Source organism: Perissodus microlepis, chromosome 17, assembly GCF_051167445.1.
Source record: "Perissodus microlepis isolate ML-2025 ecotype Zambia chromosome 17, ASM5116744v1, whole genome shotgun sequence".
In the NCBI taxonomy this organism is placed as follows: Eukaryota; Metazoa; Chordata; class Actinopteri; order Cichliformes; family Cichlidae; genus Perissodus; species Perissodus microlepis.
Window position 1 is genome coordinate 10,084,522 of NC_140477.1, and position 15,576 is coordinate 10,100,097.

The 15,576-nt window shown below is 42.5% G+C and overlaps 1 protein-coding gene across 12 annotated transcripts in view; it reads left to right on the forward strand.

The window, feature by feature from the left end:
• The first annotated feature begins 2,446 nt into the window (after window positions 1-2,446).
• Window positions 2,447-15,576, forward strand: part of wnk1b (WNK lysine deficient protein kinase 1b) — a 95,590-nt gene continuing 82,460 nt past the window's right edge. For 8 of the 12 annotated variants that reach the window (XM_084910670.1, XM_084910675.1, XM_084910677.1 and 5 more), the window contains exons 1-2: window positions 2,448-3,058; window positions 6,079-7,695. In XM_084910670.1, coding sequence (XP_084766796.1) covers window positions 6,766-7,695 — 930 coding nt within the window. In that variant the 5' untranslated portion in view covers window positions 2,448-3,058; window positions 6,079-6,765. Of the gene's footprint in view, window positions 3,059-6,078; window positions 7,696-15,576 lie in introns of all 12 variants that reach the window. The other 4 variants (XM_084910682.1, XM_084910680.1, XM_084910671.1 and 1 more) reach the window with 3 other exon arrangements.

The following is a 15,576-nucleotide window of genomic DNA, read 5'->3' on the forward strand; positions in this document are numbered from 1 at the left end:
TGTAAAACTTTAGAATTGACAGAGGTTGTGCTTTCTTTGTGCTTTCTTTGTTCCATAACTGTAGCTCTCCGGCGACTGTCTGCACTCTGAACAACAATTAAAGAGTTTCAAATGAGTCTAATTCTTTAGATAATGGATTCCAGGCAACCTGGATTCCAGGTTTTACAATGCAAACCAAAGTGACTTCCTGTGAAATGACTGCAATGGTAAAAAAGGAGAAGCTTTCAGTTCTCTCCAGGTTATGCTTGAAAAGCATAAACAACTGTCCTGGAATTAGAGACATGATAGTTAAAGGTGAAAAGACTATTTTGACATTTTGTGATATGCTTACTGATTTCCTTGACTAAATCTGAGATAACTGAGAACTCTCTCATGACTATACATTAAATATTTATGTGAAGCTTTTCTTCTCTTCTTGCAATTTCCACAAATTCAAATTTTAGCAGAATGTCATCCATATTCGCCAACACCAGTCAGATAGTAATAAAAAAAGAAAAGTGACATTAAGCCTGTTCAGCCTGTTGTGTGGGGGGAAAGCAGACTGGAGTATCTTGGTCATGCATGTTCTCCATAAACTCTCTGTGTGCCTCAAGTTATAATAACGTACTCTGGGATGTAATATATTAGGATGCACACATTAGGATATTAAGCTTTAATTAGGCTTGCTTGACGGCTCAGCCAACTCACAGCAAGAAAGCAAATATGCATACATGCCCAACTGCTCCTTTGAATGAGATTAGCTGCACGCTATAGCACAGTGGGGTCAGGATGCTACCTGAGCTTATAGAAATGTTTAATGTTTATCGATGGGCAGCACTGTCACTTCACGGGAACTGCAGAGGCCTTTGTTGTGGCCTGTAACTTTGTGGAACAAAATATGTTCTCCTATGAAGACACATTTTGCATTTTGAGTGTCACAGGCTGTATTTTTACGGACACTTCCTGCATTCAGTAGTGCTTTTGTATACTTTACCTGCTTTAGTCTGTACTTGGCTAACCTGTTTTGGCAACCTCATAATTCTTTCTTTGCCTAAAGGAAAGTGCAGGATAAAAGTGTGCAGCATGCACACACAGGCAAAGGAACACCACCTCACACACACGCACCAGGAACGAAGACCAGGCTTGAAAAAATTGATCTGCGTTGAGACACTCGTTCCTGTTTCGCTGGAACATTAAGCTACAGGTGGCCATGTGAAAACTCCAAAAACAAAAACAAAAAACAAGTTAATGGCTCACTTTTTGCTGTAGCCTTGCCACTGCTTCCAGTAACAAACACAGGTAGAAGTCACAGGTGTGAACACATCCTTTTCAGCTCTTTACCAGCTGATTTTCCTGTACCAGCCACACAGAGCGAATCATCCTGGTGTTCACCGTGGAAACTTTAATTTCAGATGAAAGCTGTTGGTGATGACTGTAAAAATTAGTCAGCAGTTTTCACAATCCACAAGCCAGTTCAGATTTTTGTGTCTGTGGCATTTTCACAACAGTTGCTTTAGTAAAATAACATTTGCTTGACAATCTGGAGGAAGCAGCAAGCGTGAAGTGTGTTTCCAAATTAGTGAAGTGAAATTTTGTTTTAAAAAAATTAAAGAAAACGTGAGCATAGAGTGGGCCTGCTGCTGAAGTGAAAGCCTCTTTCTTTCAGGGTAAATTAGTCAATATTTAGGAAAAGATGGTGGGGGCGTCATTGAACAGCCTCAACAATTATCAGTCTAAATAAAAAAATGGCAAAGCACGTGTTAAAAACAAATGAAATAAAAGCACGATGAGCGGCGCGTGTTGGTTCACACTGCTGCTGTCTGGTGGATCATTATGCACGGGTTTGCCTCCGGTAGCCGTTGTAAATTGCCTCAGCAGGAAATAAAACCATTTCCGGCTTGAGTTGTCAAAATAAGATCGAAGCGTCTGCTGAATAACCTTTTCTCTTTGCTTGACAATGAACAAAAAATGAGCCTAAAACAGAAACTGTCTTTGCTTGCTTTTCAATACAGACAATTATTAATTATTAGTCAACTATTAACTTAAAAATGAAAAAAAGTCAAATCAATTTCGGATCCATTTCTTCCTACATTATAAAATAATTAACACGTGTTTCTTATTTCTAATGACTGAATAATACATCCCACATTATATGATAGCTTTTCTATTAGAATGGCACTGAGAGCTTGAAATCTTTCAGTACTTACTATTGCTGAAGCTGCTCCAGTAGATCCACGAAGGGGCACAGCTGAATCTCCATCACTTCAACATATATGCTTCAAGTACCTGAAGAAAACAGAATCTGGTGGGGGCTGCATTGCATGAGTTTGTACTCAACAACAGCCCTTTCACGACTGAACACGCTTGCAGGAGGGATATAGGAAGTTTGTGAGTTTATGAGGTGTAATTTATTTTATTTTGAAAAGCGGCCTTATACAGCTCTAGCATCCTCGCTCACAGCATTGAATTGATGCGGCTGTGCTGCGTGAAAGCCCAGCAGTTGCTTTGACGAGTCATCGCTGGAGAAGATCCCAGAGCAGACGGATCCGCTGTCTGATGGCTTGAAAACGGGGAATCACTGTGGACCGCAGCGGATTTATAGCATCGTACGAGCCCGGAGGAGCGACGCGGAGGCGGCACGAGCGGACCGGGTGCCGACACGGGTCGGGATACATTACCTTTAAGTGAGGCTGTTATCGTTTTTTTGTTTTTGGAAGCCTTACACAGACAACACGGAGAGAAAAGTAGTACCACAAAGCCTCCGCGACAGCAGCGGGCGAACTTGTCATCTCTGTCCTGTGGGAGGTCTGTCTGTCGGCTTGGGGCTCTCTGCACGCACACCGCTCGTCTCGTCACTGATTGAACCTTTTTAATTTGAGGGATATTTGTTGTGTTTTGTACAAATCGCTCTTATTTAGTGTTTTCCCTCAACCAACTGTGGCTTTAATGTGACGCACCACACTGACACTTGTGCTGTGTGTAGAGCAGACCCTCTGCAGAGGAGTAAAAGGCTCCCCGATCAAGTTTTTCCCCCCTTCATATTTCTGCGGCAACAGCACAGACCACACCGATGTCATAGGTAATGCTTCGCCTTTGTTTTTGCATCGCAATGAGTCGTTGCTCGCGTCTTTGTTTTTGCCTGTAGACAAACTTGTCGACACAGCCTCGTTTTCTGGAGTTCCTCAACAGGCAGCAGTGAAGCCGTCACTGCACGGGGTTGCTCTGCAGCTTTAATTAAGCTCACTGCATTTCCACTCTCCTCAGTGGCAAGGCTTACAGTTCTCACGAGTGCAGCACTGCTGTTGTCATACATCATACCATAGCAATATAAAGACCACTGAGCGAAAGCCAGCCAAGGTTTATTTTCTCATGTGCACACATCAGGCTTTTATGATCCGCTCGTAACCGCTGGAGTTCATTTACTGATGATGTGATAACAAAGCCTTTATATATCAATAATAATGTTGGTGCTTCTACCTGTTTTAATGCTGCCCTTATCATTCTACTTGAAAAATAAGTTTAGATCATAGAGTTTTGCTTAGGCAAGTGGTATCAAACATGTGGCTCGTGGATCAGAAACATGTCCGTTTTAGAGCCCATGGATGTCTTAGCCATGATATGCCATGTTTTCTCAACAAGCTGACACTCATTTAATAAGAAGAAGTAATAATCTTTCTTGTTGCGCCTTCTTTGAGGCATTTTTTTTAACCTGAGCTTGTAATTTCAAAGTTAAAAAGAAATCTTCCTATTAGACCAGATTTGCTTATATTGTATATAAATTAACATTGTATACATACTTTACACATTTTTTTTTTAGCAGTGGTGCAATAGAAACACAAATATAAAAGCATCGGGTTATTAAAGGGACACTTCAAATTGGTACTTGGGGGACACCGGTGATGCAGTAATCCACAGTACTTATTGCAAACACTGAAGTTTAAGTCTGACTGTATCAACCTTTTTCTGACTGTTAAGAGTCTTTATTTATGCCTCACTGCTTCCGTCAGCTGTTATGAAATCACAGCAGTGATCTATAGACACACCTGCAGTGACTCCATCGTGTAGTGGGTTACACATTCAGTCCCCAGTCCAGTCTTGGGAGGAGACACAAATTCCTTTGGGGTTGTATCAGGAAGGGCATCTGTTGTAACATAGCTGATAGGAGCTTCTTGACATAGGCACAACTTCATGTTTGTTTTTTCCTACCAGCAGTATCAGTGCAGCCATCGTTTCAGACAGCTGTCCAACAGAGGTGCTACACTTTCAAAGATCGTTTCATGTGAAGAGCTGTTTCATAGTAATCTCAACCTTCGATTTCTCTTTAGTTGCTGTCACTTTATTGGCTTCATTGACTGCTGCGTAACCATTCGCTCCCAGACTGGAACCTAACTCGTCTGAGTAAAGGGCTTCTCTTAGGGCAGAATGTGTGTAAGGCTTAATAATCTGTGGTATTATTTCATGGAAATTTAAACATTTGCTTAAAGATTTGTGTCGTTATGCATGTAATGGAGCACCAAACATAGGTGTACGGTGCAGATTTCAATATTACAAAGGGTTCAAATAAGCAGTAAGGTCATAGCTTTCAGGTGCATCCGTATTATAACCTTCTCAGCGGTTGTCTTTTAACCGTTTCCCTAAATTGAGACGATAAAAAATAGCTTCTGGGACTAAATGAAACACAAATGTGGCTTAAAAATATCTTCTGAAGAATAGCGCATATGTAAATTTAATGGCCACAAACTGGGACCATCCTCTGCGTTCTTCTTTGCACATCAGTGTCAAACTTGTGAAAACTTGCTTTGGTTTGTTTTGAAGCTTGAATGAGTTTACAGTGAATTGTTTCTAACATCACACATGAAAGCAGCTGCTCGTTCTCTGTGCCGGTGCCACTGTGATCACTGAGTAGAAGGTGTCTGTAGGACGTTATGCGAGCCGACTTGCAAGTTCTGAACGTAGTGCTTAGTTATTACATTTCCTCTAACACAAAATGCATAGTAATATATTGTGCACTGTCCTCAGATATGCATTTCTGTGAAGTAGTTCTGTCTGTGTCACTCTGAGTGCCCCTCATCTCTCATGTTAATCTGCTGAATTGCTACCGAGCAGTCTAACCTCGGGGTCAGTCAGGCTGTGCTGACTTGGGCTAAATTTGGAACATGGAGCAATTAGGCACAGTCTCTGCTACATCTCTTCACAGCTTTAACTATGGAGGGGCAGCTGGGAGGGAGAGACTGGTGTGGGATGCAGATCTCCATCTGGTTAACATGCTTAAATTAGAGATTAAAAAAAAATTGTGCTGAGCTCAACCAAAGGCAAATTTATTTCACTGAAAAAATATCAAACCAAAGCCTGACCGAGCTTTTCTGAACTAATGACTCCTGACAGTGGGTGAAGTACCGTGAACATTCACTCACCAGTTCAAACCCAGTTCTTTATTCGCTCTCATTTTATTAACCAGGCGGTTCATAACAAGAACAATAACAAAATAAGTGACTCATCTTTACTTTCTTGCCTGGGAATAATACAGATTACATTGTGCCCAAGCCTACGGCACCATTTGGCAGCCTTGTTTCCTCTTCTGACGTTGTCAGTCCAGTCTAGTACACCCATCGCTTGTCATCTGTTGACTTGGTCTTTGGGACCTGAGGTGTCGCTGTTAGCTATCTGGCCCACAGTTTCCATAGAGCACAGAGTGTGGGTGATCTTGGAAACAAAAGATGAACTTCGATGGCTTGTGTCAGACATGATGAATTAAAGGGTGTGCAAAGGTCAACTATAAGTTAAATTATGATCATTTTAATCGCGCAAAGTTGCTACACGGATGAGGATTTTTTTGGACTCCTGTCTGAGTCAGAGAATAAAAAGATATCCAGATAGAAATCAGCCGGATAGTCCCGGTTTAAGAAAGGAGAAAAAAAAGCCAAGGTTTTGAAATTGCTTTCAAATTCCTGCAATAAAATGCAATTAAAAAATATCTGACGGCTTGTGTGTTCTTATCAGCTACTTTGGCAGGCAGCCAGGTATGTTGAATTCTGACATGTATACTCATACCTATAAATAAAACAGTTTCACTTCATAGTTTTCTCTTTTTATTTCCAGGGACAAGGACAGAAGCAGACCAAGCTGGGCCAGGCTAGGCCAGGCCTAGGCCTACCTAGCCATCAATCTGGCCTTACAATAGAGGCCAGCAACCTCTCTTGGAAGTCTTTTGTTCAGGCAGCTGAGGAGGCTTCAGCCTGGTCTTACAGAGACATCCCCAGACCTAAAAATCAAACTTTGGAGTCCAGGCATCTTCTGTCATCTTTTAAGAGGCCATACTGGTCTAATAGATCTCCAGTCATTCCATGTTGCGGTCATCCCAGTCTGGTTGTTGGCAGCAGGATGGAGTTACGTGTTGATTTGACGGTTATCGTCTCACTGCAGTGCTTGCACCCCTCCTCTGTTGACTGCCTTTCATCCCTTCCCTCCCCAGTTTTTAAGAGAAAGCCCCTTCCACTCACCTGGGGCTTCCCTGAGCCCTCCACGAAAGGGCCTTGTAGAAACTGTGTGTTGTTAATTTAAAACATTGCAAAGAGGAAAACAAAAAAATACAAAAGACATCAAGGATTGCTGCATTCAGTCGATTTTGTTTTTTGTTCTATTGCACATTAACTTTCCTTTTCTTGCGGTTTGATTAATGAACTAGGAGGTTGAGATCTGTGCTCAGAGTTTACAGGAATAAGTTACATAAAAGTCTTTACATACAGATTTGCTCTTTTACAGTTTGAGCTTTTTTTTTTTGAAAGAATGTCTGAAGAAAATAGCAGCAGCAAAGCAGTGAAATTCATTGCTCCTCTTGCCCCCGTTTCTTCTCTGTCCCCCTGCCCATCACCCCAGACCCCCCACAAGAATGTGAACGGCTCTGCCAGTTCAGACACGCATGTCGTGGAGAAGCTTGGTGGAGAGCCGGAGGTCCAACGTCGGCGCCACACAATGGATAGAGACTCTAAAACGGCCGAGCACCGTTTCTTCCGCCGGAGTGTCATTTGTGACTCGAATGCCACAGCTTTGGACCTGCCCAGCAAAGCAGCTGTGTTACTCACATCACCCCCAGACTGTGAAGGGACTCCCACCATCTTCTCTCCGCAGCTTTTAAACATTGGAGGACAGGATTATGAAGTTGAGGAGTCCCAAAGAGGTTCCTATCTGCAGAGCAGTACCCTTCAGCCTTCATTTGGGCATGGTGGGGCAGTCGAAGAGGGGGATCTACAAAATGCCGAGGGAGATTTGGATGTGTGCACGATTGCTGTTCCTACCAGTAGCAGTGTTGAACATAGTGCAGATGGGGCAGTAACAGAGCCCAGCTCGACAGTATTGGATGTTACCAATAAAACAGTAGCCAAACAGCCTGACATCGTATTGCGTCCCAGAGGGTTTCAGGAACAGGTGGCCAAAGATGGAAAAGCAGTAGGAAATGTGTATGAGGGAAGCATCAGTAGTCCAACCGAGGAGAAAGACAGGGAGACGGAGGAGGAGAAGGGGCTCGCGAAAGCACGGGCAGAGCAGAGGGAACGGGAGCAAGAGGACATAGAGGAGGCTGAAACAAAAGCTGTAGGGACTTCACCAGATGGACGCTTCCTGAAGTTTGACATTGAGATCGGGAGAGGGTCTTTTAAGACTGTCTACAAGGGTTTGGACACTGAGACAACAGTGGAAGTGGCATGGTGTGAGCTACAGGTAAGGCCACGCTCATAAAACTGTGACCTCTTCAGTGACTGTGCTGTCATTTCCTGTTTATTTGCCAAAGTCTCAAAAAGTTGCCATCCAGGTGCTGAATTTTACCCTTTCTATTTGTGCCTCTTGCTTATTACCTTGACAGGAAGATATAGTCTTCCTGTTTAGGCAGAGACTTTCTGTGTAATTGTGCATGAAAGGAGATCAGTCTGACTGGGACTGATGTACCAGTGCGGATTAAATGGGAAGTGTTTACAACAAAATCCAACAGAGGTCTGTGTGCTATTTAAGGCAGCGACTGTGACTTTGGTAAATGTACATTTGCTGTGAGTTTGAGCGCACATTTTCTGCTTGTGTGGTTTTTAGTTTAAGTTTCACTGCATGTGGATCTGAGTGTTGAGGTACACTGTTATCACAGTGGTCATAGTATTTGTAGCCCAAGCAGCAGAAGACGTAATGAAGATCCTCCAGTAATTGTTTTCATGAATAATGGATTCTAACTGTAAGTCAGTCGTTAAAAATCCACTGCTTCTTGGACTGATTTAATGCAGCATGAGCTGTCACTCAAGGGACTACACTGCTTGAAATTATTTAGCTGACTGGTTATAAAAATGTTTATAGCGCTGGCCTGGACATTTAGCACCTCCTTAGGCCAAAGTTGTATTTTTCTAAAGCTATTGTCTCTCATCAGCTGCAACTCTGACTTCTGTAGACATCACCTGTCGGAGGTGCACATGAGAACGCAAATGTCCCACCTACTGTAGTCAGATCAGAGATCTGCCGGTTTTTAAACCGGTGGTTCGACCCTTTGGTCCTCCAGGTTGGATGTCCAAGTATCGTTGGACAAGATACTGAACCCCAAGTTGCCCCGGATGTATCCTTTGGATTGTAACTGCATGAACACAGAGAGCATTGCTAGGGTCTGCGATTAGAACTACTAGAAGTATTCTGCTTGGCAACGGATCTGTCTAAATAGAGGCAGCAAGAAACACTTTGCACTAGGGAGATGACAGTTTAAAGATTAAAATCTCTGTATTGACTAGGTGGGACATATACGTTCTCATGTGCACCTCTGACAGTGGATTTCTACAGAACGTAGGATAGAAAATAAGTGTTTAAAAGCACTTGTATGTCTCTTGTGTATGAATGAGGATTGTAGTAAGAAAGTGCTATGATTGCTCAAATTGAGTAGAAATGCACTATATAAGTACCAGTTCATTTACCATTTTAAGACATCACAGTTATATAGTTTTATATTATTAGATATATTAAGATATATCAGTGCAGTAACCTGGACAATCTTCCAAAGTTCGTGTGTGAAAATGGCTTAAAATGTTATTCAGTGTTTACCTGGGCACTGCATCACAGATAGAACAAAGTGTCAAGCTGCAGCTCAGGCTCTTCGTTTTCTCTTACTCATGCATGTGTATTTTCATTATACGTGTGTCGTGGGTCTCTGGTAGTGACGGTTGACTTTCAGCTGCGAGTGAGCGGATGCTGTGGTGCGTCACATCACCACCACCGCATGTATAAATGAAAGCGGAAGAGGATACTAAGCAATATAGGCCAAAATGCAAGTGGGGTCGACTTCCTGATGACGGTGTCAAATCAGATAATGACACCTGCTTGATATCTGCAGTATCAGAGATGCGGTATCCTGTCTCAACATTTGAAAAGTATTCAAAGGGGACACATAAAACTATTGCATTTTTCCAGCAGTCTGGCCAACTTTTGACAGGATGGATTGCAGCGCACCACAGGATGCTGTTGCTTCATTGTGGTGCACTGATGCAACTTCTTTATTGAGTATTTGTCTGTCACGGGGCGAGGTGTGAACAGGAGACGTGTAGACAAAAAGTGTATCGGTTGGTGAAAGGTTGTGCAGCATCGAAGGAAAAGGAGAAAGTCTTTCAGCTTTTGTCGATGAGCAGGCAGAGAGACAAGAGGTGCGGTGAGCAGTTGGAGATGTAGAACAACAGTCTCGGGCGGTCATATGACGTTTAGCACACTGACTGAGCCGAGGTTTCAGCGGAGGAAGAAAACAGTGACATGGACTCACGTGGAACTGCTTGCTGTGATGAAGCACTTTATACTGTGCCACAAAAACAACTTTTTTGGCTTATAAATGTATATTTCATGTTTTTCTGCAAAGTTTTGTCATATTTAGACATTTAACACTGATATAAGGCATGAATACAGATTTTTTTAATTTTATTTTTTTTTTAGATCTTTTCTTCTTTGTTCATGTTTTTTTTTTTTTTTTTTTAAAGATGCAGACTAATTGTTAAATTGATTAGAACCTTCTCTGCTAAACCGCTGGTGTTTATGTTTCTCAGCGTGTGCTTGTTTCCTGTGGGAAGCATGTGCTTGTTTTTCTGTCATCTCCATCACAAGATGCTCCTCGAGTCTTCCTGAATCCCAGGAGCTAAAATCAGCTTTGCCTGATGCCCTGCATCTAGGAAACGGCGGTGTGTTTATCAGAAAACAAACGTCTAGCCTTTGTTGAGCTTTTTTGTCACACATGCTTCTCTTTATCTCCGTCTCTAACTCTACTACTTGTCGAAACTGACAAACTTGGGGATTCTTGACAGTTCTTTGTGTCTCGGAGGTCTCCGTCTCTGAATTGAGATTGGATTTTTAAAACTATTGCTTGGTTAGTTTGCTAAATGATCAGAATAAACTTGCTGACATTTATGTAATATATATCCTGAATTACTGGAATGCAAAATGTGGTTCATGCATTATATTCCGTGCATGTGTTATATAAGAGTATTGAAGGACTGTGGTGATTGAGTTATATGCATGCAAAGGCAAGTACTCTTCTACATAAGAGGCTGTAATCTGGTATCACTGTGTGTCTGTGACTGAGCAACTGCTGACATGTGGCAGAAAGGTGGGAGTAGAGTTACACACACACATACACACATGCAGACACACACACACTAGAACCAATCACATTCACTCACTGGGTGGGCATGGCAACTGGAGATCTGTGGGAGTTGGCATCATCTGGAACTTGTCAGTTTTTAGCGTGGAAATATCTCTGTGTGACGTGAGTATGTCCCCCTTGCCATCCGCACCCACTTGTCACTGCAGTATGCATATGTTAGTGCGATGCACATGTGTGTGTTTGTGTTTGCTTGCTTAAGAGTTGAAGGTGTGTGTCTTTCAAATTCCTGGCTTTGGATCCCAGAACGGGTTCATATTTGTGTCCAGAGAAATTTGTAGTTACATGGAAGCACAACGGGAGATGAGAAGGGAGATGGAGCTGGTACTTTGCTTAAGCGTTTGATGAATAGCTAGAGGGGGGTGGAGAGGAAGAAGGTCATCCAGTAGCTAAGGTGCCTTATCAGAGTGTCTGTTGGAAGATGGGAAAGAAGAGGCTCCCGTAGGCGTCCTGGAATGAAAGGAATTCTTGTGATCAGTTTGAACTTGGGTTACTTAAAGCTACAGATCATAATAAGCTCATGTAGTCTTGGTAAGATAACTAATTGTAAGTTTTGGACTTTGTTTGTATCTCAGTGACTCATGAACTAGACCCGGCAGCTGTGACCTAGGAGCGGCCGGATTTCTTGCAATTTAATGTTGCACTTAATTTATGCATCACCCGCTATGATGCTGATTGTGAAGGCACAGACAGGACAGAGCGGCTACATATATGCAGCTCTCCACGCAGGAGGAAGCAGCAGACGCAGCGAGAGATCATTGAGTTTATTTCCTTCTTAAAGCATGAAGAGAAAGCATCTTATAAATACACCAGCCAGAGAGTCACACTTGACCTTGTTCACTTGAACGCCGACTGTTATTAATGAATATAAGCCATGGCTATCAGCTCGTTAGAAGTTGAACATTTGGCTGTTACTTTTCCCAACCCTACACTTTACAAATTGGTCGTAGGTGTGAATGTGAGCACGATTGGTGGCCCGTGTCTTTGTGTTAGCCCTGTGATAGACTCGCGACCTGTTCAGGGCGTACCCCGCCTCTCGCCCTATGGCAACTGGGATAGTTTCCAGCCCCCCGCCCATGACCCCGAACTGGATAAGCGGAAGAGAGAAACGGGTTGTATGAAAGACCAGAGGCTGAGGGTGGGAGGAGGGGTACGAGTCAAAGTTCAGCCTGATCTTTCACAAGGGATCTTGAAGAGCCGGTTCAGCATTCGACCACCGAAGCAGTGTACTCTACCAAACTGATAGAGGGGGTTGAGCACACAGGCGGTTTAAATCGGTTAAAATATTAAACAGAAAGATTGATAGGTGGAGTTGGAGAACTTTTGGAGGGAAGTGGGTTGGAAGACGGGAGTGGGGGAGGGGCTGCTAGACGAATGGGGGTGGAGTTTGAGTAAGTGGAAGGTGATTGTGGAGGGACCCCTGTGAGAAGCTGGAGAAACTGAAAACACGGGGGAGGAAGGAGGGGAAATAGTGGGAGAGAAAAGACAAAGGAAATGAAAGGAGAGGATGATCAAGAAGGGGGAGAGGAACATAGAAACGGAGGATGAATTGAAGAGAGAAGAGGGTGTGTGACCTCAGGCTCGGGCACCATAGACTCCCAAAGACCTTCAACAGCACCACAAGGCGGATTAGCCCCCTTCCCACACAGACACACACATGCATGCTTTGGGGCTTTGCAACTGTCCTTTAAAAATGGTTATTCAATCAATCCCTTAAGATAGAGACTAGTTGCTGAGTCCAGGCAGCTTTTGCAGAAATGGAGATTATGCATCAGTTTGTTGACATCTCTCATATCATTATTTTGTATTAGAAATTCACACTTGCATGATTTTTATTAGCAGAACTATCATGACATTGACAAAATGAGGCTAACAACATATGCTTCAAGGTGTCCGATTTTAGCACGGCAGAGCACTGTTGTTGACCCATTTTAACCTGGTGTTGGCCTGAAATACTTCCATGTGCAGGTAAAAGGACAGAGCGAAGAGGACATCGGGCATTTATAAAGTATTATGTCTGCAAAGCAGTTTCACTAACAGTGCGTTCTCCCTATCTTTATGAACATTGCTAGGCTTCACCTACACAAGCACCTGCCAGGATTTGTTTTTTATTAAATGAAAAAAACCTTGTCCAACAAATATATAGAACCTATTTCAAACTCGAATCAGAAATCCTGATTGGACCGTTTCGAAGGTCACGTGATGCTCTTGGAAACTATTCCATGCAAATATTTTCAGTTGATGATGTATCAGACAGAGCAAAAGTATTTTACAGCGTGATAAAATATCCTTAGATAACTTCAGGGCGGCAGAGCAGAGGTGTAACGGTTAGATTTTCCAAGGGTTCATATTTCTCTGACAAAACAGCAAACCGCAGCAGTGTCAAGGCCTTGAGCAGAGGCTGCTTCTCCCTGCTGATTGATTCTGGAGTTACTGTAGTAGTCAGCATTGGACAGACACACATTATAAAGGGATAGAAAGTGTGGGTTCACTTCAAGCGTGTTCTTATAAATGTTTTAAACACCAGCTACGAACTCTTTACACAGTTCCCTTTCCTTATTAGCATTAAAGTAGTGCTTATGTGCCTGTTAGGTTTGGTCTGTGCTCTACATGAGTTTTTGTGTGCATGCAGTTGGGCTGTACTGGTGTGAGCTCATACTGCAGCATGCTTCTGGGGATTGTTAACTTATTCATTTGGCTAGGCTGCAGACGAGCTCGACTGTTTAATTATGGAAACTTGCTGGATGTTTCCTGTGTTTTTGTTGTGATAGATGGATGTCTAAGTTCTTTAAGAGCCACCTTTCTGCGTAACAGTCAGGGTGGAAAATCACCACCAGCCTCCCTAAAACCACACCTGTGGTTGTGTGTTTATCAGCCGCTAATGGTCATGATATCACGTCTCATGAATCTCTTATTCTTTACTAAATCTTATTGTAAAACAGGTGCATGTTGCGTTTCCACTTTGGAATCTATAGCAGTCACTGTGATCAAACAAGTTTGTTTTTTGCCTTGTAAACTGCAGGAATGCAGCACATACAAGAGAACTTTAGTATCCTGTGTTACAGTAGGTGAAAACCTGACGCACACTTTTACGTAATAGCAACAAAATCAGATGGAGGAGCAATCTCTCTGACTGAAGAATGTAGTATGAGGACGTGCGTCAAATATCAGTTCCTAGAAAGGCCATTTGAAGCTGGCCCTAAAAGCAAGTCAATTCCCAGACTTCTTTAAAATGCTCAGTTCCAGCTATGAAATGAACATATTTATAGCTAGGTACAAGTACTGGGTTTGGTCTTCATAGCTAATTTTCCGCTTGAGAGCAATATATTTTATATAAATTCTATTTGGATAATTTTATAGCTTGAAATTAAGGGAGTGGCATTTTTTATTAACAGGCGTAGCCGCTGAGGTGAGTCACTGAACTGAACCTATTGTCTAGGGCCTGACCAGTATGACAGCTCTGGATACTGATATTTTGTGATTTAACAGGCCGATTTTTTTTTTTTTTTTTTTGAGAAATAAAACAGACGTTGTCCCGAAACATTTACGTGTTTATGCCATGCTCGACTCTGCCCTGATCAGTTGCTTGTTGTACTTACGTTGTTAAAATATGTGTTTTGCATTCAGGGATTTTGAAGAGTGTCCTCTGGTGGACAAACTGTGCAACAGCAAGACACATAACATTGTTAAAGGGTGGTTTTCCAGTCGCTTCTTTACTTTTAGATTTTAATGTATTAGTTATTGCAAATGCTGATGCTAATAGGTAATAGTCATAGACAGAAAATGTCTCTTGGCTGATAATATTGGCCCACTGATAAATCGTCAGGCTATATTTTGGCTATGTTTGAGAGTTTACCACCTGCAGTGTTGGTGATTAAACCAAGGACACATTTAGGAGTCTCTGCTTTTTCTAGTGATCAAAATTCTATGGATTAATTTGCAATAAGTAGTAGGTATCTGTCTGTGTGTTGCATTTTTACAGTCTATAAATGCATTCTTTTAACCAAGCTTGCTAGCATCAGCTAAAAAGTTAGCAAATGCTCTCTGGTTCAAATATGGTTGCTTCAAAAAAACAAGATGGCAGCGACCAAAAATGCTAACTTTGAGGCTTCAGAATACGAGCTCCAGAAATAAAAGGAGGTAAAATTGCAGTGGCCATCTTTTATATACAGTGTTTCAGATACGCAACAGCTCCAAAGCCCAGCCAGCTGGCTTTATAAGGGAAAAAAGTGGAAAAATTCCTAAGCTGATAAAGTTATTTAGCTCTGATGTCAGATAACCTGGGAATGATAGAGGGTGGACATAGAGGAAATATCACTTTGAATCATTTTGTTACTCATCCTCATTGCATGACTCTGTCTTCCTCTTGCTTTGTTTTTGCCTTGCCTCCATCCATCCCCCGGCGCAGTCATATGTCAGCAACCAGCTGTGAGAGGCAGAGGAAGAGAGGCACAAGCTGGCACTTCATCATACTGTCTCCATTACCACACACATTAACTTCCGGTTAATGAGCGAGCGTGTACACCAGTTTCACATAATGTAGAGCGGTGCGGTCAGGCTGCGCTGCCTTTCATTAGTATTGATTTCGGTGGAGGGTTGAAGTGTCACTTGGCCTGGATTTCAGGTCATGTTGTGTTATCAGCAAGGAGCGGGGAGTCAGATAGTGCACGCGGAAGGTCACTAAAACAGAAACCTTCCAAGCGTGGGAGTGAAGCATTTTATCACACAAACATAAATCTCACTGGAAAACTTTAAAGACCCGGATACGTGTGCTAACAGTTTAGTTATGCGAAACAGTCACATTGACTGTGCGCTCAGAATTACTGACCTTTCTCCCTCGCAGTCTGTTTATTTAGAAAAAATGAGAAGCAAGTGTATTAGTGAGCAGACTTTCAGCATATCTGTGTGTGTGTGTGTGTGTGTACACAGGGAGACGA